At 54.1% G+C, this 25,598-nt stretch overlaps 1 protein-coding gene across 3 annotated transcripts in view; it reads left to right on the top strand.

Moving 5' to 3' along the window:
* The window catches only part of SPTB (spectrin beta, erythrocytic), a 128,130-nt gene that overhangs the window by 87,201 nt on the left and 15,331 nt on the right, over nucleotides 1-25,598 (top strand). For all 3 annotated transcript variants that reach the window (XM_069595106.1, XM_069595104.1, XM_069595105.1), the window contains exons 15-32: nucleotides 801-938; nucleotides 6,281-7,037; nucleotides 7,660-7,862; nucleotides 7,959-8,049; nucleotides 9,277-9,423; nucleotides 10,219-10,482; nucleotides 10,862-11,068; nucleotides 11,495-11,584; nucleotides 14,804-15,082; nucleotides 16,062-16,192; nucleotides 17,115-17,319; nucleotides 17,590-17,964; nucleotides 19,551-19,795; nucleotides 20,929-21,067; nucleotides 21,538-21,622; nucleotides 22,225-22,421; nucleotides 22,722-22,771; nucleotides 23,243-23,321. In XM_069595106.1, coding sequence (XP_069451207.1) covers nucleotides 801-938; nucleotides 6,281-7,037; nucleotides 7,660-7,862; nucleotides 7,959-8,049; nucleotides 9,277-9,423; nucleotides 10,219-10,482; nucleotides 10,862-11,068; nucleotides 11,495-11,584; nucleotides 14,804-15,082; nucleotides 16,062-16,192; nucleotides 17,115-17,319; nucleotides 17,590-17,964; nucleotides 19,551-19,795; nucleotides 20,929-21,067; nucleotides 21,538-21,622; nucleotides 22,225-22,421; nucleotides 22,722-22,771; nucleotides 23,243-23,321 — 3,682 coding nt within the window. The remainder of the gene's footprint in view (nucleotides 1-800; nucleotides 939-6,280; nucleotides 7,038-7,659; nucleotides 7,863-7,958; nucleotides 8,050-9,276; nucleotides 9,424-10,218; nucleotides 10,483-10,861; nucleotides 11,069-11,494; nucleotides 11,585-14,803; nucleotides 15,083-16,061; nucleotides 16,193-17,114; nucleotides 17,320-17,589; nucleotides 17,965-19,550; nucleotides 19,796-20,928; nucleotides 21,068-21,537; nucleotides 21,623-22,224; nucleotides 22,422-22,721; nucleotides 22,772-23,242; nucleotides 23,322-25,598) is intronic.

Here is a 25,598-nt window from a genome sequence, read left to right as displayed (position 1 = left end):
TTTGATGGCTTTTCAATAACAGCAGCCTTTGTTCAAATGAATTGTATATGGAACCCCTGATATGTAACACAGAGGAAAGCGGAGGGGACATGATTAAGGGGGATGTGAGAGGCTAGACCCCATAAGCTCTGTCTTTTGGTGGCAGTCCCTAAACCACATGAACCCTCAGGGGCCTCAGAGACCAGTCTGTAACCTGTCAGTCCAAGCCACTCTCATTTGCAGTATTTGAGTTCCATCAGCACTCCAGCATGGCAAGGCTTGCCCCCACCATCCTGAATACAGAATCCAAGGAGCTGAGAGAAAGAGGCCACTCCTTGATCCTGCCCCGGTGGTCCCATGCTGATGCTGGAGGGAGGGACCTGGGCTCTTATCTCAGAGGGGTCAGCTTTCATAACACAGGATGCCCACAGCTTCAGCGGCGTGCCCTTCTCCTCCCCAGGGACGGAGCACCTGACTGGAGAGGTATCCTTCAGGTGGAAGCAGTGGAACTGTGTTCATGAGCAGCAGCTGGGCCAGTGGAGGTGTGGCAGGTGCTTTCTGTAGCCGTCAACACCACCCACACCTCATTTTTCCTCCATCTCTGTTGAGGCACTGGCCTGTATAAGTAACCAGGTCTCTCCTAGCCTCATCCAGGAAATGCTAAACCATGAAACTGGACCCATGAACCAGAAAAGAGGGAATGTCAGCACACCTTTCTCCTTTCTCCCCTCTTACCTGGTGGAAGGAGGTGGAAGGAGAAAGCAAGAGCAGGGAAGAAAGCAAAAGCCTTTAGCAATCCTCATTTTCTCTGTCCACATCAGGTTTGACATCCTGGACCAGGAGATGAAGACGTTGATGACTCAGATTGATGGCGTGAACCTTGCTGCCAACAGCCTGGTGGAGAGTAACCACCCACGCAGTGCGGAAGTGAAAAAGTGCCAGGACCACCTGAATACCAGGTGGGATGTGGAGAGGGCTCGGAGATGGGGGCTTCTTTTCTGGCACATCTGTGGGGTGTGGCCCAGAAGTCAGGAGGCCTGCTATGCATGCCAGGTTTGTACCCTCAGCGTTCCTGCCTCCATCTGGCATGGTCTCCTTCTGACCCTGGAGCTATAGCCCCAGGGAGGAGGAACCTGGGTGGTGACCAGCCCAGGGAGAGAGGTGTGTTCACAGAGCTGCAGTGCTGTGCCTGGAATGGGTGTGTGCTGAGCAATGGAGGAAATGCCCTGAGTGCATCCACAGTTAGAATCAGGCCATGTGGTTCTCAGGCCACATTTCCCCGGACGTTCTTAGGCAGGAAAGATTGCTTTCTGAGAGCTCTTATGTACTGTCCATAAAAGAAAGCTCCTGCTTGTGCCAAAATGCGGCACTGATAATGAGACTGGCTTGAACGAAGAGGAGAATTAGCAAGAAGCCTTGAGCACACGTCATGGCCAGAAGGAAAAACAGGCCTTAAGGAGCCTTTGGAGAGGGACTGCTTAGGATGTAATTGCCACACCAGGACAGCGCATGCACCTGTGTTCCGTTCGGTGCCCTGGGCTTTACACGCGCAGCACCATGCCCATTGCCTCGCCACTGCCCCAATCCATTACCCCACACTTGTGCCTGAGCCCTGCGCTGCCTGAGGCAACCGGGAGGTGGGGTTAGGGAAGACTTGGCTGTAAAGAAAAGGAGCAGCCCAGGGGGCTTAAGAGGAGGCAAAAGGCAACCCCCTGATACTTGCGAGCCACCAGATTGTCTCAGCATCCAAAGAAGAGGGCTGTAGTTCAGGAGGGTCCCCTGCCAGCTGAGGTTTATGCCAAGGAGGGGGATGCCTCCAGCTCTTCTTTAGGCTTGGAGGTAACAGTGATGCGTGTGTGTGCATGTGTGTGTGTGTGAGAGAGCTTGCACGTGTGTGTGTGTGTATGAGAGAGACAGACAGGAAGAACTTGTCAGCCAGTAATCTGCTGCTTTGAGGAGCTATAGTCAGAGAATGCTGTTACAGACACCTAAGCCTTGCACTGTCCTAAGTGGAATACACCAAGGTACTTGCCATCCTTAGAGGCCTGGAAAGGTAAGATGGCTTTCCACTACGTCTGAGAATTGAAAGCTTCCTGAGCCACATATCCCAGACAGCCTGCATCCTGCACAAACGCTTCCTCCCCATGTAGCCCACCCCACTGGGGTCAGTCCCTTTTGTTAGAAAGTTGGATCTCATCGTGAGTGGAAATATGCCTCCTTGAAATTTGTATACATCGGTTCTGGCTCTGCCTGTTAGAGGTATTGAAAACTTACTGCAGTTCTTCTTCCACGTGATAGCTCTTCGACTGTTTCTGAAGACAACTGTCCTCCTTCACCTGTACCCACGGTTCTGCCTCCATGTGGGTGCCATCCTCCTCCAACAATATGGTCTAAACCATGCTTGTTTTCAACCCAGTACAGGTTTCTCTCCTTCACAGTTTCCAGGATGAAAAAGTATCTTTCCTCGACTGATTTAGAGTTTCACACTCTACCTTTTATTATAATTACTTTCATCTTTTAAGAACTTTTCTACTAGACTGTAAGTAAATGAAGACCAGTATCTTATAGTGTCCACAGTATCTTATCCAGTGTCCACAGTATCTTATCCAGTGTCCACAGTATCTTATCCAGTGTCCACAGTATTTTCTACAGTGTCTATGGTATCTTATAGTGTCCATGATATTTTCTGGTGTCCACAGTATCTCATACAGTGTCCGCAGTATTTTATACAATGCCCATGGTATCTTATACAGTGTCCACAGCATCTTATATAGCGTCCACAGCTCTGAGCACCAAGATTTTATTGTCTGAGGCTCCCTCTGTTGGGAATATTCTTTTCGCAGGTATCCTCACTCCCACACGTTACTCAGCTCTCAGGTCACATGTCCTCTTCTTGGTGCAGTTCACACTGACCACCCTGTTCACAGTATCACCTCCTCCTTCCCATCCAATTCCTCTGCCTCAATCCATATTCTTGCTTCCTTTTAATTTTAAAGATTTTTTTAAATTGCTTATTATTTATTTTTGGCTGCGCTGGGTCTTCATTGCTGCATGCAGGCTTTCTGTAGTTGCAGTGAGTGGGATCTACGCTCTAGCTGCAGTGAGCAGGGGTTACTCTCTGACTGCAGTGTGCGGACTTCTCATTGCAGTGGCTTCTCTTGTGGAGCCCAGGCTTTAGGCATGTGGGCTTCAATAGTTGCCACCCACAGGCCTTAGAGGTTACAGAAAAGGGCTTAGATGCCCCGCAGCACATGCGATCTTCCTGGACCAGAAAGTGAGCCCATGTCTCCTGCATTGGCAGGCAGGGTCTAAATCACTAGACCACCAGGGAAGCCCCCCTTTTTCCCCCCTTTAAATTGGATTTTTAAAAACTGTTTATTTGGGGGGTTTTTGATCACAGCACATAGCATGTGAGATATTAGTCTCCCAACCTGGTATTGGGAGAAGGCAGTGGCATCCCACTCCAATACTCTTGCCTGGAAAATCCCATGGGCGGAGGAACCTGGTAGGCTGCAGTCCATGGGGTCGTGAAGAGTCGGACACGACTGAGTGCCTTCCCTTTCACTTTTCACTTTCATGCCTTAGAGAAGGAAATGGCAACCGACTCCAGTGTTCTTGCTTGGAGAATCCCAGGGACGGAGGAGCCTGGTGGGCTGCCGTCTCTGTGTCGCACAGAGTCAGACACGACTGAAGCGACTTAGCAGCAGCAACCTGGTATTGAAGCAGCGCCCCCTGCATTACAAGTGCAGAGGTTTAACCACTGGACCACCAGGGACTGGTGCTTAACTTTTCTCCGTTGTACTTGTCACCACTTGATGGAGTATACACTTACTTGCCTCTGCCCATTTGAATGGGAGCATTTTACTTCATCCGTGGTTCTACCCCCAGAGCCTAGAACAGTGGCCCAAGACACGTACTGATGCTTGTGTGATGTAACACCGTGCGTGACTGAGGACAGAACGGAAATGAGTCACTCAGCACTTACCAAATATGTGATTACCTTCCACCATACACATTCTGGTCGACCAATATTATCTTCTAATATCTTGGGCCCAGGACCACACCTGGACTCCTGACATGGCCTGGCCAGTGCTGCCTAGAGCAGCTCCAACAACGTCCCCCCTTTTGGAGACGGTGCAGGGGAGGGGAAGGTGGGTTTGGGAGGCAGACGAGACCCAAACGTCACCCTGTCCCCTGTGTGGCCCCTGCCTGGTGGCTGCAGTGAGGCCATACCAAAAAGAGCCTGGAAAGTCACCATGGAACCTCCTTCCTGGGGGCACCGCCAGATGGTCTCCTGTGGCTTCTGGATGGGGCTAGGAGGCCTCTCAGCCCTGGGGCACCTCGCTTTCCTTTCACAGTAGTTTCAGACCACCTTGGGGGGAACCTCCAGCCCCTTTCCCTTAACATCCAGCCTCAGCAGCATCCGTGTTACAGGCATAAAACTCCCCAGAGGTCAGGGGCCTTACCTCTGGACTCTTCTCCCCTCTTTCCTGGAATTTCCCATCCTTTCTCTGGGCTCCTCCTCCTCTCTCTTGGAATTCCCGATCCTTCCCAGCCCTCCTCCCACTGCTTTGCAGACCTGTCTTCCACCCCCAGACTGCGGTCACCCTGGGAATGCCCACAATGCACTCTACCCAGTCCATCTGCCTCCTCCCTCTACCTCCATCCCCAGGTGCCTGGGCTGCAAAGATGAGTGACTCAGGGCCCCATCCTTAAATAGCTCACTGCTGGTGAAGTGTTCATTGAAGCACAGCTCAGAGGACCACCGTGTGACCTGCTCTTACCACCCCTCCTGCTCCTCATAGCTCCCTTAGTCTTCTCTGCCTGGTGTGTGCTATGTATGTCGTATTTTATATTATTGTTGCTTGATGAGTTTATCGTACTTTCTTTCTAACTCATACACTCCATGGAGCAAAGTCTGGCTATGACTATTATTCCCTAAGGGCCAAAGCCAGAGTAAAGTCTAGCTATGACCGCATGTTCCCAAAGCTCTTCATAATGCTTATACGTTGTGGGTAATCAAGAGAGATGAGCTCAGTTAGCCTGCACGTTCAGCATACTCTCGTGTGCTTCCAGGTCACAGTGAGGCAGGATGAGTAAACCCAGGTCCAGGGGAGGTGTCCTTGGTGGTGTGGACCCAGGCTACTGAGCGGCTCTTTAGAAGAGGCTTACTGTGGGCTGCACACAAGTTGCAGGACATCTGCCCATCTTCTGCACACTCCCCAGGTTCATTCCACACTGCACATGAAGGTTAAGATGTTTTCATTACAATCCCAACTTCTTCCCCCTTCCTCTTCTTCTTCCTTCTCTTCACTACGACTGTTTTCTTTGACAACCATGCTGGCTTTCCTTAGGCCCTGGGCACTTGGAACATGGTCTTAGACATTTGTGTGGTTCCTCTGGGGCAGCTGGAATCCTGTGTCATAAAGCTTTCTTATGGTTGATAATGGGGTGTTTCTAATTATTTTCAGTAAAGGCATACCTCAGAAATAATGTGGGTTCAGTTGCCGACCACCCCAATAATCAAATATCAAAATATCAATATCAAAATAAAATGAGTCACACACAAGTTTGGGGAGTTCCCAGTGCATATAAAAGTTGTTTACAAAAAGTACTGTAGTCTACTGAGTGTGCAACCTCATTATGCCTAGGAAAACAATGTACAAACATTAATTTAAAAATACTTTATCGCTAAGAAATGCTCATCCTCTGAGCCTTCAGTGAGGCATAACCTTTTTGCAATAGTAACATCAAAGTTCACTGCCCACAGAGCACCATACAAGTATAATAATGAGAGAGTTTGAAATGTTGCAGTAATTACCAAGATATGATAGAAATAAAGTGAGCAAATGTTGCAAAAATGGCACTAATAGATGTTTCAACAAGGGATTGCTACAGATCCTCGATTCATAAAAGAAAACAAAAACAAAAGCCCCATAGTATCTGTGAAGTACAGTAAAGCAGAGCTGAATAAAACGAGATATGCTTGCATTTCAGAAAATCTGGGAAATTGTAAGTCTTCCTGAATTTCAGCTACACATAGAGCTTATATACAGAGCATCATGTTGCTTTATTGATGATTGTAATAACATCACAGCTCACCTCCTGCTAATGGAAAGCTCTGGCAGTTCTGTTGTCTTGGGTAAAATTGCATAAACTGACTCATTACAGTTTGCTGGAGAGATGACTCTTTTTTCAGTGTGCAGGTTCTATCAGGGGAGACTCTGGTGGGAAATCTGGAAGGGACCCCCTGTGGGAAGGGTGAAGGAAGAGGCTGTCTGACTCCCGTCTCCCTCGGCAGGTGGCAGGACTTCCAGACCATGGTGTCCGAACGGCGGGAGGCAGTAGACTCGGCCCTCCGGGTGCACAACTATTGCGTGGACTGCGAGGAGACTGGCAAGTGGATCATGGACAAGACGAAGGTGGTGGAGTCCACAAAGGACCTGGGCCGGGACCTGGCGGGGGTCATTGCCATCCAGCGCAAGTTGTCAGGGCTGGAGCGTGACGTGGCTGCCATCCAGACCCGTCTGGGCATGCTGGAGCGGGAGTCACAGCGGTTGATGGCGTCACACCCCGAGCAGAAGAAGGACATTGAGCAGAGGCAGGCATACGTGGAGGAGCTGTGGCAGGGCCTAAAACAGGCCTTGAAGAGCCAGGAGGCCTCCCTGGGGGAAGCCAGCCAGCTGCAGGCCTTCCTGCAGGATCTGGATGCCTTCCAGGCGTGGCTATCCACGACCCAGAAGGATGTGGCCTCCAAGGACATGCCTGAGTCCCTCCCGGAGGCCGAGCAGCTCCTGCAGCAGCATGCAGCCATCAAGGACGACATCGACAGGCACCAGGAGAGCTACCAGAAAGTTAGGGTGTCTGGGGAGAAGGTGACCCATGGCCAGACAGACCCAGAATACCTGCTCCTGGCCCAGCGGCTAGACGGCCTAGAAAAGGGTTGGGACGCCCTGAGCCGGATGTGGGAGAGCCGCAGCCAGGTCCTCACCCAGTGCCTCGGCTTCCAGGAGTTCCAGAAAGATGCCAAGCAGGCTGAGGCCATCCTCAGCAACCAGGTAGGGAGAGGCAGTAGGGGCTTGGGGCATCTCTCAGGGCAAGAGAGAATTTGTAGGTTATAAGCCTGCAGAAGTGCTCCAGGGCTCAGGGATCAAATTGGGCTTTTCTTAGATTCTCTCTAGCTCAGGAGACAGTCCTCTTTGCTCCTTATCAATGCCCTTTCCAGTACCATGTCCCAAACTGTGTCTTATTCTTGGGCCAGTTAGAGGCTTGTTGTTGTTCAGTCGCTCAGTCATGTCTGACTCTCTGTGACCCCATGGACTGCAGCGTACAAGGCTTCCCTGTCCTTCACCATCTCCTGGAGTTTACTCAAACTCATGTGCATTGAGTTAGTGATGCCACCCAACCATCTCGTCTTCTGTTATCCTCTTCTCTTCTTGCCTTCAGAGAAGTGAATTTTTCCCTGGATGGCTATCCTTCCATGTGGCTTTGGGTACCCTGCTCATCAGGTGCCCGGGGCAGGGGCAGGGAACAGGACTCAGGGACCTTCCTCCTTGCACAACTGCAGGGGGCGCCATTCATGCCGTAACTGGCATGGCTGCACACGGTGCTCCTGCCCGGCAAGGGCCCTCTCCTCCACCTCCTCACCTCCATGCCTTGTCTGGAAACTTGCTTCAACAGGAATATACCCTGGCTCACTTGGAGCCCCCAGACTCCTTAGAAGCTGCAGAGGCTGGGATCCGGAAGTTTGAGGATTTCTTGGTGTCTATGGAGAACAACCGGGATAAGGTTTTGAGTCCTGTGGACTCTGGAAACAAGCTGGTAGCTGAGGGGAACCTCTTCTCAGACAAGATCAAGGAGAAGGTGCAGCTGATTGAGGACAGGTACTCTCTGCCCCAAGGGTTGGGGGGCCGGAGCCAGGTAGGGTAGTGGTGCGGTACACAGCACCCTCGTGACTTGTGTTCCGGCTTTCCTTGCAGGCACAGGAAGAACAACGAAAAGGCCCTGGAGGCCTCAGAGCTTCTGAAAGACAACCTGGAGCTCCAGAACTTCCTGCAGAACTGCCAGGAGGTAAGGCTCCAGCCAGGCTGGCCACTTTGCAGGAGATTACCTCTAGAAGCATGGTGCCCTGGAGGTGGGAAGTCCTTTCTAACTCAGGAGGCTGGATTCTAAAGGCAGAGAGCTCTGGGCTCATAACGGCTTAAGTGCTTCATCCTCTAGAATCTTTGGTTTTAATTTTTTTTAACATATGTTAAGATATCTTTTAATTTGTCAAGTCTGGGGCAAGATTTCTCAACAAGGGCCCTGAGGACTACCTGTATTAGAATCACCTAGGGTCCTGGTCAGGGTTGGCCTGAAAGTCATGTGACCTTTGCATTCACACAGGGCCCGCTGTGTACAAGGGCCTCATGTTTGGTTTAATACTCTGCTGTTGCCGGCTTGCAATTCCCAATGACTTTGAATATTTCCATTTTACACCAGGCCCTGCAAGTTATGGAGCTGGTCCTGGCTCTAGTTAAACGCAGACTTCTGGGCCCCCGTTGGGCCTAGATGAATCAGAACTTAGGGGGTGAGAGAGAGAGCAGCATTCTCCACAAGCTTTTCGGTTGGAGAACCGCTGACTCAGAAGTTCCTCACTCAGCCTGGGGTGAGCTGTCCAGGGAAATCTTTACCCTGCACTCCTAGGTCTCTCCATGAACAGTGCTTCCATGTGGAATGGGGCTTCCCCTGACATTTTTGTTGCTTCCAACCTCATACCCCTTTCCTCTCAACTCAAATGACTTTGTCCTCACCCACCTCTGCCCTTGGTACAAACCAAGCTTGGTGTAATGCCAGGACATCTTGGAAACAAGAGAGACTCGAAAGTTCTTCCTTTACTTCCTTTATTATAGGATCTGCCCTTGGCTTTGTCCTCAGATAACATTTTTTCACCCTACTGCCAAAGGGTGGGTTTAACCATCCATTCAGTAAACACGTGTTGAGCTACTGCAATAGGCCAGGCCCTGTCCTCAGTCCTGGAAATGTGGAGAGAAGTGTGAATATCCCTGGTGTTGTACTGCACATGCATGCTCTAGAGGGGAAGACACGGGGGAGCCTGTGTTTCAGCCCTGAGACCACGCAAGTTAAGTTTCCTGTCCAGGAGTTAGGGATCCTGAGTCAGAGGGGAGTACTCTGTTGTGTTCATACTTCCTCCCCTTGGCCTTCTTCTGCAGCCAGAGGTGGCAGCAGGTTCAGCCATGAACCCCTGGCCAAAGAGGGACACTCAGGGACCATGGATCCTATTTTTTCTGCCCACAGCTCACTCTCTGGATCAATGACAAGCTGCTAACATCTCAGGATGTCTCCTATGATGAAGCTCGAAACCTTCATAACAAATGGCTAAAGCACCAGGCATTCGTGGCAGAGCTGGCTTCCCACCAGGGGTGGCTGGAGAACATTGACGTGGTGAGCAGAGCAAGTGGTGGGGTCTCTGCTTGGGGATACTTCCTTGAGTGGGGCTGCACATGGGGGACGGACACTGGCCCAGAGCTTGCTGAGCGGTAGAGAACCTGGATGTGAAAAACTTCTCCAAGTAGTAGTTAAACCTTGGAACTCCCGGTAATCCAATGTTAAGCCTGCACAGAGTGGGTGCCTCCTGTGGGTCACTTGAGTCTTGGGACAGTCCAGACACTAAGAACATGAGCCTGTGCGTCCAGTGCCAGGACAGCAGTAATCTCTTGTCTGCCATCCATCGTCCTCACCAGGATGTCCTGCCCAGAGGCAGGGAGATCTGTGAGATGAGCAGAGTGGTCCAGGGACTACTGACCCTCATTGTTTGGATGGGCAGAACCACCAGGGAATTGTCATTCATAGCAGAGGTCCTGTTTGTAACAAGCTTGTCCAGAGGCCCAAGTCAAAAATATGGCTGGAGTCAGGCTTGGGAAGAAAAAGAGAGGAGAAAAAGGAGCCTCTTGCTCCTGTGGCTATCCGGAAAAAGCAGGCCTGGGAGCCACACGAGTTTGTGTCCATCGTAGTGCAGTATACAGGCTCCAAGCCAGGCTGCCTTAACGTGCCTCAGTTTCTGCTGCAAATAACTCTTGAGGTACAGAGGTTTTCAGCTAAGCCTCATCCAAGTTCTAGACAGATCCATCGCCTCACCGACCTCCCCTCAGTTAGCCCTTGGCAACCATTTGGAGCAAGGCAGCTCTCCACGGGTCCTCTCCAAGGTCATAGGGTGAACACTTCTCCTTCCCCACATAGGAAGGAAAGCAGCTGATGGAGGAGAAGCCCCAGTTTGCGGCCCTGGTGTCGCAGAAGCTGGAAGCCCTGCACCAGCTCTGGGACGAGCTTCAGGCCAACACACAAGAGACGGCTCGGCAGCTATCAGCTGCCAGGAGCTCCGACATGCGCTCGCAGACCCAGGCCGACCTCAACAAGTGGATCCGGGCCATGGAGGACCAGCTGCAGTCAGACGACCTGGGCAAGGACCTGACCAGTGTCAACAGGATGCTGGCTAAGCTGAAGGTGAGTGAACGGGTTGCAGACTGGGGCCGTTGGCATGGAGGGAGTCTTGGCAGCAAAGCTGCAACCTGAAAGGGAGTACCCGCCTGTCCCCTTAGCTAGGCCGGCTTTTATCACGTCTCCCAGTTTACAACCCACCTCCTACCCTCTGCAGTGGGTAAGTCAGGGATGGATCCAGACAGGGTAGTAAAAGTGTGCATAAGAAGTGTAGCATAGGTGCTCAGAGGAGCAATAGGTAAGATGGGGGCAATCCCAGAAGACTCCCTGGGGAAGGCTGAGTGCAAGCCAGGTCTTGGAGGATTGGTGGGACGTGAACAATGAGGAGGAGGAGGGGCTGGCCAGGTGCCAGGGCTGGTGCCGACACCATCCTCTCATGTCCCAGCGCGTGGAGGACCAAGTGAACGTGCGCAAGGAGGAGCTGGAGGAGCTGTTCGCCCAGATGCCCTCGCTGGGAGAGGAGGCGGGGGATGAAGACCTGAGCATCGAGAAGCGGTTCCTGGACCTTCTGGAGCCATTGGGGAGGAGGAAGAAGCAGCTGGAATCATCCAGAGCCAAGCTGCAGATCAGCCGGGACTTAGAGGATGAGACGGTGAGCAGGCACAGTGGCCCCCCCGCTTCCCCAGCTGTCATCGGGGTGGCTGGCTGCTGCCCAGGACAGTTCTTGGCAGGAGACGTCTGGTCATCTCACCACCTCATTTCACAGGGTGGTTGTAATGATTACATTAAACATAAAAGTAAGCCAGTGCCCTTTGAAGGGCGGCTCTCCCGTGGACTTTAGGGGCCAGACAGACTTGGGCTCGAGATCCCTATGTTGCCACCCACCTTGAAGTGACCAGGAGCAACTTACTTGGAACCTCAGTTCAGAGCATCGAATGCCCCCCTTTTACAAAACACTGATGGGCTGTTGGGAGGAACAGGAGGGACACAGTAGGCAGAGCTGTGTCTGACCCATGGTGAGTGATGAAAGGGTGGCCGTGGTTGTCATCAGCTCTCTCCTGCCCTCTGGTCTCCGCAGCTCTGGGTGGAGGAAAGGCTGCCTCTGGCCCAGTCGACCGACTATGGCACTAACCTGCAAACCGTGCAGCTGTTCATGAAGAAGAATCAGGTGAGTCCTGCTACCTGGTCAGTCCCTCCTGCCCCAGCCACTCCTCAGGGAAGAGGGCCCAGCTCTGACGACACAAAGCCCCAGCAGCAGATTACAGACTACTCTTCTTGTTGACAGTTTCAGGGTTCCCAGTCTGTGTGTGTATTCTCATGCAGCTTTGGTGATAGCAGAGAGAATTCTAGGGGAACCGTGGGGGTTGTTGAGCGGGAGTGAGGGGTCCAGGTGCCTTGGAATTTGAGGCCATTCAGGGCACAGGATCTGGAGGCCCTGCCCTGGGGTTTCACGTGCTTTGTAGCTTCTGTATTCCTGGCCTCCCTGAGAGGAAGCTTGTAGCTCCTGGCATCTCTCCTGTCGCTGCTTTGTCCCTCTTTCAGGGCTAAGCTTGGCCCGTTGGGTCTCCTCCGGGCAAGTAGGCTTCTACTCTCTGAAACATGTGAGGATGCTGTGGGGCTCTAACCCCCACTTCCTTTAGAGGAAGCCACTAAACTTGGACCCTGAGCCATAGGAGCAAACATCCGCTGGCTGTTCTGCTGTTTTAGGCCTGACTGGGAGCTGCTGTGGCCTTGGTCAGAAGCCTGGAAGCAAGCGGAGGCTCTCCCCCTGTCAGGGCTGTAGGGAAGCCTGCGTCCTCTGGGAAGGCCAGTGGCGTGGGCTCATGGTCTGACCATGCAGTCTGGCCAGGGGCTGACTGTACCCCTGCTCTTAGTCGGAGTCCCTCCTGCCTGGTTTGCTCTCTGGCTCAGGAAGCGGGGCGGGGCGGGCAGCTGCAGTGTCGATCAGGGAGAATCTGGGGACTTAGAAAAGAGCAGAATGTCCCAGAGTGACAGTCGGTACTGCAGCAACTTGGGAAAGGAAGGTCATGGCAGACAGTACTTACTTCTTCCAAAAATGTCAGCAGCCAACATCTGCCGACAGAACCCAGCAACTGTGTAAGGGTCTAAATTAATTATACTAAAAGTGGTTTCTTCAAAGTTCCCTCTAGCCCTTTGCTTCCAGTTGGCATGATCCTGGCACTGACGCTCCAGGGGCAGCATGTAGGTACCCAAACTAGAAGGTGGTGGAGGTGGGGGTTCCACTATCACATCAGCCTCCAGTTAAAGGGGGAAGGCTGGCAGAAGACAGTATCCTCGAGGCCCCAGTTTCCTCTACTATAAAATGAGCCAACTCTGCTCACTTCAACACTCAATACTTTAGCCTCAGAGTTATTGTCAAATGATTTTCACCTCCCTGGGCTGAAGATGGCTATTGCACGAGAAGGGCAAGAGTAATATGGATGGGGTTCCCCTTAACATGAACGGAAAGACAATCTCTTGGGTGAGTGTGGCTGCTCCAGTAAAGATGATTTTAAGCTAGCCTCACTAAAGCTGAAATCCCATTTTATCATTCCTTCTACTGCAGTGGTCCGTGGCATCAGACTTCCCCAGAGGGCCTGTTAAAACACACTTGACCGGGCTCCACCCTAGATCCTCTGCAGCAAACTCTGGGAGCAGAGCCTGATAACTTGCATTTCTATTAAGATCCTAGGTGATGCTGATGCTGCTGGCCTGGAACCCCACTTTGAGAACCACTGCTCTAATGGTGTGACTAGAACCCAACCTGCAAGGTGCCTCATGAAGGGTTCTCAACTCTAGCTGCACATTAGAATCACCCAAGGGAACCTTTAGACATACGAATGCCTGGGTCCCATCTCAGATCAATTCATTAGGATCTCTGGGGATGGGGTGGCCCTATCTATGTCTAGTTTCCCCCAGTGATTCAATGTTCAACCAGAGTTAAGAGCCACTATCCAGCCTGGCCTGGCTCCCACCTCCCCCTGAACTTTCTGTCTTATCCCTTTCACCCTCCCTCACAGTATTCTAGCTTGCCTGGCCCCTTGGACCATCCAGGTTTCCTTCCAGGGACTTCCTTGACACTGGCTCTGTCCCCCTGCCAGCAACACTCACCCTCCAGATCTCTCTGGAGCTTCTTTCTCTCATCTGTCACGTCTCACTCAGATGTTATCTGTGCAGAAAACCCTTCCTGGACCCCCAGCTAGAGTGGCCACTGCCACGCCTCGGAGAACAATCTTCATCTCATTGGTGTCTGTCCCTCGTAGCACCTGTTATCTACGTTCATTTATTTATTTACTTGCTTACCCTTTCCTCTACTAGAGTGTATGCTTTATGAGGGCAGGGGGTTTGTTTATCTTGTCCCCATATTGTTCCTAGAACCTAGAACAGGGCCTGTTACCTTGGAAACAATTTAATAACTAGGTATTAAATGAATGGAGTCAAGGGACAAGATGTCCTAAGTAAGCACACTGAGCAGAAGCCTAGGAAGGAATTTGCTTAAAAGGAGAGAGACAGAAATAGCTTTCTAGTATACCTGAAGAGTTCATAGATCTCAGGGAAAGTAAGCAGGCAAGTGGCAGCTGACGCCTCCCTGGGTTGTTCGAATACAATTGCAGAGACCACAGGAAATTGTCTGAGCTGAGCAGTGGGTTTTTTTAATACAATTGCAGAGACCACAGGAAATTGTCTGACTCGAGATTCCAAGCATCAGGTGTAAAGGTGCCTTTCAACAAGTTAGGTGACTTACAGGCATTGATAGTTCCATGTATTTTGAATGCTGATGGTCACAACACTGGCCCTGTATCCTATTCTTGCCCATCACCAAAGTGGGAAGAAAATACCATTTTGGTAACTGAAGTCTCAAGCAGGAAATAATAAAAAGCTCAGAAAAGATTTGAGAAATAGAAACAGGAGAAAACAAAACAAAATCCTACCCTGAATAAGGAGCAACTGCTGACTACTGTTTTATACAGAGTAAAAGTTGCTAAAATCAGACCTCAGAAGGCCATTTAAGAGTCATTTTCCTCTCCTCCACCATGCGCAGCAAAGAAATTGAGCCCTACTGAAACAGGAATAGGGAGCCGTCAAGGGCTCCAGCTCTGGGATCCAAGAGAGCCGTGTTCAAATCCCACCCTGTCACTCGAAGCCCACAGGGACTTAACCGCTCTGTGTTGGCGTCCAGTGTTTATCTCAGAAGCTCACAGGAGGGTGAGAGGAGAGTGGGTGGACCCAGCACTGCGCTGGGCACATGGTCACAGGCCGTTTTAATGGCCACCCACTCTGCGCAAGCTTCCCTAAGTGGTTCGGGGCGAGAGGTGCCCGGGAGGGGCCCTGGGCTGCCCTGCATTGTGGGAAGGCCAGCCCCTGAGCTCTTCCCCTCTGGCCGCAGACACTGCAGAACGAGATCCTGGGCCACACGCCCCGGGTGGAGGACGTGCTGCACAGGGGGCAGCAGCTGGTGGCAGCAGCCGAGATCGACTGCCAGGACGTAGAGGAGCGCCTGGGGCAGCTGCAAAGCTCGTGGGACACGCTGCGGGAGGCAGCAGCCAGCCGGCTGAAGCACCTGCAAGAGGCCAGCGAGGCCCATCAGTACTACCTGGATGCGGGCGAGGCTGAGGCCTGGATCGGCGAGCAGGAGTTCTACGTCTTCTCTGACGAGAACCCCCAGGTTGGCTCAAGCAGGGTCCAGGGTTGGGAGCCAAAAACAGCTGAGAAGAAGAGCCAGGGGGGAGGTGGGCTATCAGGGGGGCACCTGGAAGGCCAGGTGTGTGAGGACTGAGGGCAGCAGGCAGGGGTCCAGGTGCCTTCAGGACGCCCCTCCTCTTGAGAACGTATGATGCATGTACTCCAGCTGGGTGCCCTGTTTGCCAGTTCAGTTCACTTCAGTTCACTTCAGTCGCTCAGTCGTGTCCAACTCTGCGACCCCATGAACCGCAGTATGCCGAGTCTCCCTGTCCATCACCAACTCCCAGAGTCCACCCAAACTCATGTCCATTGAGTCGTTGATGCCATCCAACCATCTCATTCTCTGTCATCCCCTTCTCCTCCTGCCCTCAATCCTTCCCAGCATCAGGGTCTTTTCAAATGAGTCAGCACTCCGCATCAGGTGGCCAAAGTATTGGAGTTTCAGCTTCAACATCAGTCCCTCCAATGAACACCCAGGACTGATCTCCTTTAGGATGGACTGGTTGGATCTCCTTGCAGTCCCAGGGACTCTCAAGAGTCTTCTCCAACACCACAGTTCAAAAGCATCAATTCTTCTGTGCTCAGCTTTCTAGTTAGATTTGCTCTAACCCAAGAATTCTGTACATTTTTGTGTGTGTCAGGGGTTCTGTGCAGATGTACTGTGGTGGGAGGGTGTGAGAGGTGAGGTTAGGGGATCTCTAAAAGCTGGGGTGATACAGGAAGTTTTCATGAGGAGAGAGGTTGGACCAGGGCCTGGGAGGGTGGATGTCAGGTAAGAATTGAGGGCATCGAGAGGAAGGTGGGATGCGGGCATTGCCAGGCACCGGGAGTAGCAGGAAGAGACCACGCGCGGTGCTCCTGGGGTGTCCCGCAAGCCTGGCCCTCCCGCACCTCCTGGCCCGTCCTGGCTCATCTCACCCAGATGAGATGAGCTCATGCCCTGACAATCCGCTTCCTTGCAGGATGAAGAGAGTGCCATCGTGATGCTGAAGCGGCACTTGCGGCAGCAGCGGGCAGTGGAGGAATATGGGAGGAACATCAAGCAGCTGGCCGGCCGGGCCCAGGGCCTGCTATCTGCAGGCCACCCCGAGGGGTGCGTGTGCCTCCGGAGGCGACCTGGCCAGCTCCTGGGCACGCCCCCCGCCCCTGCCAAGCAGGATCCCTTCAGGTCCAAGGGGAAAACAGGAATGGTTTTCCCCAAGTCTACGGGTTTGAGAAGGCTACCTTCTGGACTGCTGGTTGGCCCCAGTTCCCTGTTGTGTCCTGGTTTAGTGTGACTTCAAACAGGGCTGATGGAAGGAGGCCTGGTTGGCAAAGAGACTAGGGAACAGAGTAGCAAAACTGCCTGCATGGTGAACTGAGAGCTCCCATCTTTGGGGGAGTTAGTCTTCAGCATCTTTTAGCCTAGTCTAACTTTGCTTTTTGTGTGTAGTCCAGAAGGTAGGTCAGGATCTCGCAGTGTCTCTGCAAAATCATCATATGCCGTCTAAACTGTTGAGTGGTGTGGGTGCAGCGTCAGTGGAGCCCACTGGGTCAGGCACCTCAGGCTGCCCCCAGGCATGGCCCTATCCTCAGGGCACCCACAGCAGCCACTTCAGGACCCCCAGGGACTGAAGAGCCCCTGGTACTGCATATCCCTCCCTAAGGAGCCAAGCAGGCCTGCTGCTGGTGGAGCCAGGCTCAGACTGCCCACTCCCCTGCCAGCCTCCTTGGAAGAATAGTGGAAAAGTTCTCCATCCAGACCAGTCTCTCTAAGCTTCTCAGAGTCAGGGGCAGGGACAGGAGGCAGCTCCTGTCAGGGGACACATTTCATCATCCCCAAAGCATCATGGTCTAAGGGATGGTTCCTTTTCTCCCAGCTCTTCCCCATGAAAAGTCACTGCCATATCTTCAAAGCTGTGCTCCCCCACGCATCCAGGCCTCAGGGCTGGGAAGGAGGAGGCGGGCTCCTTGAAGCTGGCTGCCCTGGGTTCTCGGCCGCCCCCTCTGAGGACTTTTCTTGCTTTGAATCCCAGAGAACAGATCATCAGACTTCAGGGGCAGGTGGACAAGCAGTATGCAGGGCTGAAGGACATGGCGGAGGAGCGCAGGCGGAAGCTGGAGAACATGTACCACCTGTTCCAGCTCAAGAGGGAGGTGGATGACCTGGAGCAGTGGATCGCAGAGAAGGACACGGTGGCCTCCTCCTCAGAAATGGGGCAAGACTTTGACCACGTGACTGTGAGTGTCCACGGCCCCTGCTTGCTTTGTCTCCCTCTAATGCAGCAGACCTGGGAGCTGTCTCTCCCCCTCCACACTCACACACACTCGCCTGCCCGGTGCCATGTGCCGCAGTGACGAGGGCTCCTCCGTGTGAGCTCAGGCACCCTGGGGAAGGTGTCAGAGCCCAGCTCCAGGTGGTGGCAGGTGCCACTGGGAGTCTGTGTGATGACACCACTGAAGCCCAAGCCCTGATAACCGATAACCGCGTTTCCATCTACCCTTGTCCAGGTGCTCCGGGACAAGTTCCGGGACTTTGCCCGGGAGACTGGGGCGATTGGGCAGGAGCGGGTGGACAACGTGAATGCCATCATTGAGAGGCTCATCGACGCGGGCCACTCCGAGGCAGCCACCATCGCCGAGTGGAAGGACGGGCTGAACGAGATGTGGGCGGACCTGCTAGAGCTCATCGACACGCGCATGCAGTTGCTGGCCGCCTCCTATGACCTGCAGCGCTACTTCTACACCGGTTCCGAGATCCTGGGCCTCATTGGCGAGAAGCACCGCGAGCTGCCCGAGGATGTGGGGCTGGACGCCAGCACTGCGGAGTCCTTCCACCGCACGCACACTGCCTTTGAGCGGGAGCTCCACCTGCTGGGGGAGCAGGTGCCTCTGGTCCCCAGCTGTCCCTCCACCTCACCCCTGACTAGCATCCCTGGGGCCCTGTAGTGTCAGGTCCTCTCCTGGCTTCTAGAGAGGAAATCTCTGGAACAGGCACTCCCTAGAGAGGCAACAGCTCCAGGCAGGAAGGCAGGGAGCAGAGGCTTTCAAATGTTCTTTAGCTTTAGAGCTAGTTCCCCGGTGGCTCAGATGGTGAAGAGTCTGCCTGCAATGTGGGAGACCTGGGCTTGATCCCTGGGTCAGGAAGATCTCCTAGAGAAGGGAATGGCTACCCACTCCAGTGTTCTTGCCTGGAGAATCCCATGGACAGAGAGCCTGACGGGCTACAGTCCATGGCGTTGTAATGAGTCGGACATGACTGAGCGGCTAACACTTTCACTTTAAACAGAGCCTTTCCCAAAACCCAATGCAAAGTACCTTAAAATGCAATTTATCTGGTTGTCAGAGTGTTACAGAATCATTAGTGAGTCTACACGTAGCGCTTTCCTAGCACCAGGTACTGTTCTAAGCAATACACTCAGCCACACTCTGAGGAAGGGAGTAATGGCTTCTGCCTTTTCTAGATGAGGAAAGCAAGGCATAGAAAGGTAATTAAGTTGCCTGGAAACATGCAGCTAAGCAGTGGAGCCAGGATTCAGATCCTGGCAGTCTGGCTGTAGACTTTGAACACTTAGCCATGGGGCTGTTCAGCCTTTCCAAGTGGCAGCTGGAGGGGGGCCCAAGATCAGCCTAGACTCCCCCCCTCTCATCATGGGGTGCCCCCTAAGGCACTTCTATAGGCCCATAAGGTTCTGCAGAGTCCAAAGTGGTGAAAAGGTTGAGGTGGGCGGGGGGGCTCGGTCACTTTGGGGGTGCTCACCGGGCTTCCAGAGGAACAGGGAGAGCTGGGCTCACTTGCAGTCTTGCACTGACGCAGTGGGATTTCAGGAAAAAACACCAAAGTATTAATAGGTGGGGCCCCTGGGTCACCAAGAAGGGGACAGCCTAGGGATTTGTCCTCCAGCTGGAGGTGCCTTGGGGATGCCAGAGCCCTTGAGGCAGGTACAGCCCCACCAGGGTCTCGGGAGTGAGGCTTCACTGCCCTGGGGCCGGCCTCAAACAGGGGATGGCATCACAAGAAGGATCTGGAACAGGGAGTCGAGAGATGCCTCCAGTCCCAGCTGTGCCCTCTCCGAGCATGAGTGACCTCGGGCCAGTCGTGAGCCTCCCTGCGGCTCAGTTTCCTTGTTTCAGAAACAGGGATAAGAACAGTACCTCTTTGATGAGATTGTTATAAAGACAGAGAGAGTCATAAAAAGTGCTTAGAGCGATGCCCGGTATATAATTACTCTCATAATCCCACATCAAAGGGCACAGAGCCCCTCTTACTCCCAAATCCTCATCAGAACTCAAGGGGCGCTTTGGGTCAGCAGAGGTGCCAAAGCAGGGAGCCTTCTCTCTAGCACCCAAGAAGTGGGGAGCCTCTAGTACCATCCTCAAGAGGGAGACCCAGAGGAAGCAGACACTCTCATCCATCCTAGGCCCAAGACATGTCGGCCTGGGGAACAACAGTCAGTTTTGCCCCATCACAGGTACAGCAGTTCCAGGATGTGGCCGCCCGCCTGCAGACGGCGTACGCTGGGGAGAAGGCAGACATCATCCAGAACAACGAGCAGGAAGTGTCTGCCGCGTGGCAGGCGCTGCTCGATGCCTGTGCCGGGCGCCGCACCCAGCTGGTGGACACGGCAGACAAATTCCGCTTCTTCAGCATGGCCCGAGACCTCCTCTCCTGGATGGAGAGCATTGTCCGGCAGATCGAGACCCAGGAGAAGCCCAGGTGAGAGCAGCAGCCCCACCCCCGGCCCACTTTGTCCCAGAGGCTGGCGGGCCGGGATGCCAGCCCGTCCTGGAGGGGTCTCCTGGACTGTGGGCACGCAGGAATCCCCAAGGGGCCCCTGAGGCTGGGTCCAGGCAGCATCTTAGTGGCTCAGCTGCTACTGGGAGGACGACCATTGCAGAGTAAAGAGTCCTGAGTGCTGAGAAACACATCTGTCACTCAGATTCCGTCGTGGGACACAAGTGGCCACAGTTGTCAGTGAAAATAAGTAGTTTACACATCAAAAGCTGGGCAGGCCCAGAAGTGGTCACTCTCCCCCTAGCACGGGCTTTTGGGGACCTTTTCCCTAAAACTCGGGAAAGGAGCTCATTGCCTATGAGAGATAGAGGCAGGTGTGTGGGCAGTTGGCCAGGATCAGAACTCACTACACACTTTGTGCCCATCTCTGGCCCTCTGCCTCTAGGGCGCCTGTCCTGGTGGTCAAATTTTTTTTCTTAACGTCTTGACTGAGCTTATAATTCACATGCCGCGCCCTTCAGCCGTTTAGAGGGCGCCGTTCAGTGTTTGCTTTGCATAGTCACAGTGGGACAACCCTCACCCCAATTTTCATCACCTCAGAAAGAAGCCCGGTACCCCTTAACAGTCATCACCCCACTCCTGTCTCTTTGCAGCCCTTGGCAACCTCTAATCAGCTTTGTATATCTAAATTTACCTATTGTAGACTTTTCACATGAGTGGGATCACAGAATGTGTGGTCCTCTGGGACTGGCTTCTTTCACTGTCCACAAGGTTCATCTACTTGGCATATATCAGTACTTCATTCCTCTTTATTGCCAAATGTAACGTGTGTGTGTGCGCGTGCGTGTGTGTGCGTGTGTGTGTGTGTGTGTGTGTGTGGCTGCTGCCCCCCTGCCCGTGTCCTGACTACTGGCCGAGGGAGGCCACTAGGGCATCAGTGTTCCTGCTGGACCAGGCAGCTGGCAGGACTTCCTGGCTGTCCAGAGAGAGAGGATGAAGTGGGATCAGACTCCCAGGCAGATGGGGGGCCCCCCCTCTGATTGGAACTTGATGTCAAGTGGGCCAGAGTCACCCTGAGTCTCCCTTTTCACCAAACTCCCAACCCTGCCCCCCAGGGACGTCTCCTCGGTGGAACTCCTCATGAAGTATCACCAGGGCATCCGGGCGGAGATAGAGACTCGCAGCAAGAACTTCAGCACCTGCCTGGAGCTCGGCGAGTCCCTCCTGCAGAGGCAGCACCAGGCCTCGGACGAGGTGGGCCGGCGGGACGGACACGTGTGCTCGCCTGTTCTCACCTCCACTCCTGCCGGGCCAGACAGCTTCCTGGGAGGGAGCCTGTGGGCCCTGGAGGCTCATCTTTCTTTCATCCCAGGAGCACTGGGGCTCTGTGTTGGCCCAGGGATTTACAGCTTCACCAAACCCATTCAAGGAGCTGGCCGCTTCAAAGGGCGAATGGGCTCATAACCCTCCTAAACCCTCTCGTGTGTGTGCTTTGGGCTTGGCGACCCCTGCTTCCTGAGTGAGGCATATTTAACCCCAGAGAGGTTAAGTAACCTGGCCAAGGCTGCTCAGCTGGCAGGGCCAAGACTTGATGCCCTGGGATGCACTAGAGCCTTACCCTGTGACCAAGGCCAGCCGGCTTTGCAGGGCCCTTCCACACACCGCCTCCCACAGTGGGGGGAAGGGTTACCAAAGCCTGAGCTGCCTTCCCTTTCTTCCCGCAGATCAGGGAGAAGCGGGAGCAGGTGGTGTCCAGGAGGGAGGAGATGAAGGAGAAGTGGGAGGCCCGCTGGGAGCGGCTCCGCATGTGTGAGTGAAGCCTGGGAGCCAGGCAATCGGGGAGGGGTGGGGGCGGGTGCGGGGAGGGGTGATGTCACAAGGCAGTGGAGGAGACGAGCCCCCCAACACACACAGCACCACTCATCAGCAGAACTCAGGGCCGGGAGCCTCGGGGGCTGGGGGGGAGGAGGTTCACGGAGAAGACCCAGCAGACACGCTGCTGGAAGCCCACCTCTGACAGCCAGCACACCCACTCCCTGTCTGCGCTCTGCCCCCACCCCCGCCTCCTGCCGGGCTGGCGTTCTGTAGAGCTGTGGCCTCTCCAGGGGTCAGGGTAAGGCTCTAGTGCATCCCAGGGGTTTGACCTGTGGTGTGTGCTGCCCAGAAGGGGCTCTGTCCTCCGCGGCTGGAGACCGGAGGGGTGGGGAGAGCCCACCACTTGGGTAGAGGCTGCGCAAAGACCTGGACTCCCCCACGGCTGCTTGTGCACGTCTGTGAGTGAGCAAGACAGCCTGGGAAGACAGCCCAGTCCGCCTGCCCGCCAGCTGCACGTCTGTCTGTGAGCGGACCTTCCCAGGCCGCCTAGGTCCGGGGGGGGTGCTCACAGACCCTGGGCTTTGTTGTCTCGGCAGTGCTGGAAGTGTGCCAGTTCTTCCGGGATGCCTCCGTGGCCGAAGCATGGCTGATCGCCCAGGAGCCCTACCTGGCCAGCCGGGACTATGGACACACGGTGGACGGTGTAGAAAAGCTCCTCAAGAGGCACGAGGCTTTTGAGAAATCTGCGGCCAGCTGGGAAGAGCGCTTTGCTGCCCTAGAAAAGCCCACCACGGTGAGCTGGCGAGGGGCGGCCCAGAGCAGTGGACAGCCTTGGGGGTCCCTCCAGTCAAGAGCTCTTAGGCAGTTTTGGGGGACCTGTGGGCAGTGTAAAAGGCTGAGCAAGTGGGGAGAGCGGGAAGGAAACAGGAGTGGGAGGAAGGATGGACTTTTGAAGGCAAGAGACAAGAGGGGCTGATTCCAGAAGGAACGAGCATCAGATATGTTGGGTACAGGGAGCCTCTTTCGGGGAAAGTTGTCTCAGAGCAGGCTCCCCTCGTGGCTGCTCTGACTCCTTGCCCTTTCCCTTTCCTAGCTTGAGCTCAAAGAGCGCCAGACCCCAGAGAGAACCGAGGAGGAGCCTGGGTGAGTGTGGGGAGGACTGACTGGAGCACTCTGCTGAGGGGGGGGAAGGACGATGCTTATACTCAAAACAGGCCCCCTGATGTTTTGACACACCATATGTGACCTCTCACACCTGGGCCACTAGTCAGAGAAATCCAGAGTGTCTGGAGCTTAAAGGCAGAAAAGTGACTTCATTTCCCCCCAGTCCTGGGTGTCCTGGAGTCGTCATGGGGGAAGGATGGGGGGCAGGCCATGGCTGCTGCACCATCACCCCCTGTTCTGGGAACCAGCTGAACACGTGTCCCAGAGGCCGGGCTGCCTGGAACCAGCCTTTTCTGAAGCATCTGCCTTCACTTTGCAGATTGTGGCGGGTCTGCCGGGGTGCAGACTTGACTTGTGTTTTGAGGGGAGGAGGTGGGAAGCCAGGCCTTGGAGATGGGCCACGGCCTCCAAGAGGTGCTCATTTCTGAAGTGGGACATTGTTTTCCATAGGCTTCAAGAGGAGGAAGGCGAGACAGCGGGGGAGGCTCCCCGAGGTCCCCACCGAGCCACCACTGAGAGAACGTCCCCGGTCAGTTCCCTGTCCCAATTGTCCAGTTCCTGGGATTCATTGCTGCCAGAGACCCATCGTCCCGACTAGGCTCTGCAGGGGCAGAAGGCCAGGATGGGTACACCCCCACCTCCCCAGAATCTTTCCACCACTCTTCCTTATTTACTTAGCTTATTTTCTAGAATAATTCCCCTCCTCCCCTCAATCAAGAAGAAACTGACATGCCAGCCCACTGACATGACTCTCTTAGTTTGGTTTTATGTGGTCTAATAAATTTTGTTATATAAACACATCCCCATCTCCATCAGGGGGAACAGTTTATACAGCAGGAATAATCCCCTTTTAAACACTGTCCTTTCCCTCCAACATTGTCCGCAACTCAGTACCCCCTGCACGCGCACACATCCACACATACTCACAAATGGGCCGTGTGGTTTCCCTGCCCCAACCGTGGCATTTAGGGGAGTGAAGTGGACACGTTCACCCTCAAGTAGACTCCTTCCACTGAAACAGAGGCCCTTCCCCATTTTGCACCTTCCTGGCCTGATGCCTGTGGGTCAGTGAGCTGGAGACAGAGATGATTCTGAGGCAAGAATAGACTTGAGGAAGCCCTTTGGGAGGAGAAGAGAGCCCTAGGGATTCTGCCTCAGAGGTCTCCAACTTGTAGAAGGGAGGATGGAGAGGAGGGGGTCCCCAAGGCCCAGATGTCTTCAGGGCCTTGCCTGGCATAGAACCTTTAGCTGAAAGGACTCGGAAAGTCTATGCAGGAAGTCTGGGAGGCTCTGACCCGGTTTTGGGGAAATGTCCTGGGAGCCACTGACTGAGAAGAAAGCAAGAACCCAGCATGTGCCTTGCACGGCTTTGCTGCTGCATGTCCACCACCTGTGCAGTTACCCAGTTGAACTTGCCTGAACCTTTAGTAGTTCTTGGTGGAAATTTCTGGTACGACATCAACCCCAGAAAAATACATTTCCTGCGCAGAATCCCTGTCAGATCTAGATTTCGGCCCTTCCCACACTTTTGAGACACACACACACACACACACACGACACACACACGACACACACACGACACAGACACACAATCTGAGCTGCCTCCAGCCCCACCAGAGGCCTCCCTTTCTGAGCTGCACCAGCACGTCATGTCCAGCAGAGGGCACTCCTGAGCTCCCACTGGAGGGTCTCTCCTAGGAGTTCCCTCGGAAGATCCCATTGTGGCAGTGTGGGGGTCTCCGCTGAACTCCGCCCTGGCCCCTCCTTTCCCAGAGACAGCCCCCCTGGAAGGAGAGAGAACTCTGGTGGGGGCTGGCACGGACTGCGGACACTGGGGCTGTGACTGTCCCCGCCACCTGCGCTTCAGCTGTGTATCCCTGTGTGTCTGTGTGTGGTGATGTCACAGGTCTGTGGGTTCCTTTGTGACCGCCTGAGTGATCCATCCATTGTCTGTGTCGTGTACGTCTGTGCAAATGTAATTACATGTGCATCAGAGCCACCTCCATCCAACACCTGAATGCCGCTGGATCTGGGGGGAATAAAACCTGCTTGGACCTGAGAGTCTCTCTGGAAGGAGGAGTGAGCCCACACTTGAGACCCTTCCCAGAGAGCCAGCCACCCTGCCAGATGGGGCAAGTGGCCTGTGCACCGTACCAGGAAGAGACCAGATGGCGAATCAAATGAACACCAGGCCCAAGGCCTCATGCAAACAGATTTCCTGCTGCTTCTCCTTTCTGAGCCCTTTGTTGAGTTTCCATGAGGATCCACGGAACTCCAAGGGGGAGAGTGGGATACCCCCTTGTTCTTTGATATGAGAAGAGTGGAGAAAGAGTCCCATGCAGGTTGGAAAACCTTTCCAGAAGCTACAGGCCTCTCCCAGGAAGGCTGGCTGCAGGAAGTTCTGCTGAGCCTTCTCTCGGGCTAGGCCTGGCTCTCACGCTGTTCTGTGTCTGCAGTCCGGTGTTGGTGCCCCGTGGGACAGATCCCTGCTGTGTGTGGTCTGGTGTCGGTGTCCCGTGCGATAGATGTGTGCACTGTGGCTCCCCGTGAAACCCATCACTAGTGCATGCCGGCTTCCTGCTTGGGGGAGCAGACCAGGCGCCTGAACCCCTGTCCAGACCACTGCGCAGCCCACGGTGACCACCGTACCAGCCCTGCCTGCTCCTCCGTTCCCGGGTGTGTGCACACACACGTACGCACAGGCGGGGGCTGGAGCACTATCCCACGCATTCGGTTTTTTCCTCAAGCATATCATTATCGTACAATCCATTGCCTCCATCACCTCCTAGCTTTCCATGTTAGAGCA

This window comes from Ovis canadensis, chromosome 7 (genome assembly GCF_042477335.2).
Source record: "Ovis canadensis isolate MfBH-ARS-UI-01 breed Bighorn chromosome 7, ARS-UI_OviCan_v2, whole genome shotgun sequence".
Taxonomy (NCBI): domain Eukaryota; kingdom Metazoa; phylum Chordata; class Mammalia; order Artiodactyla; family Bovidae; genus Ovis; species Ovis canadensis.
Note: the sequence above shows the minus strand (reverse complement) of the source record. Positions and strands in the feature narration are given on the sequence as shown.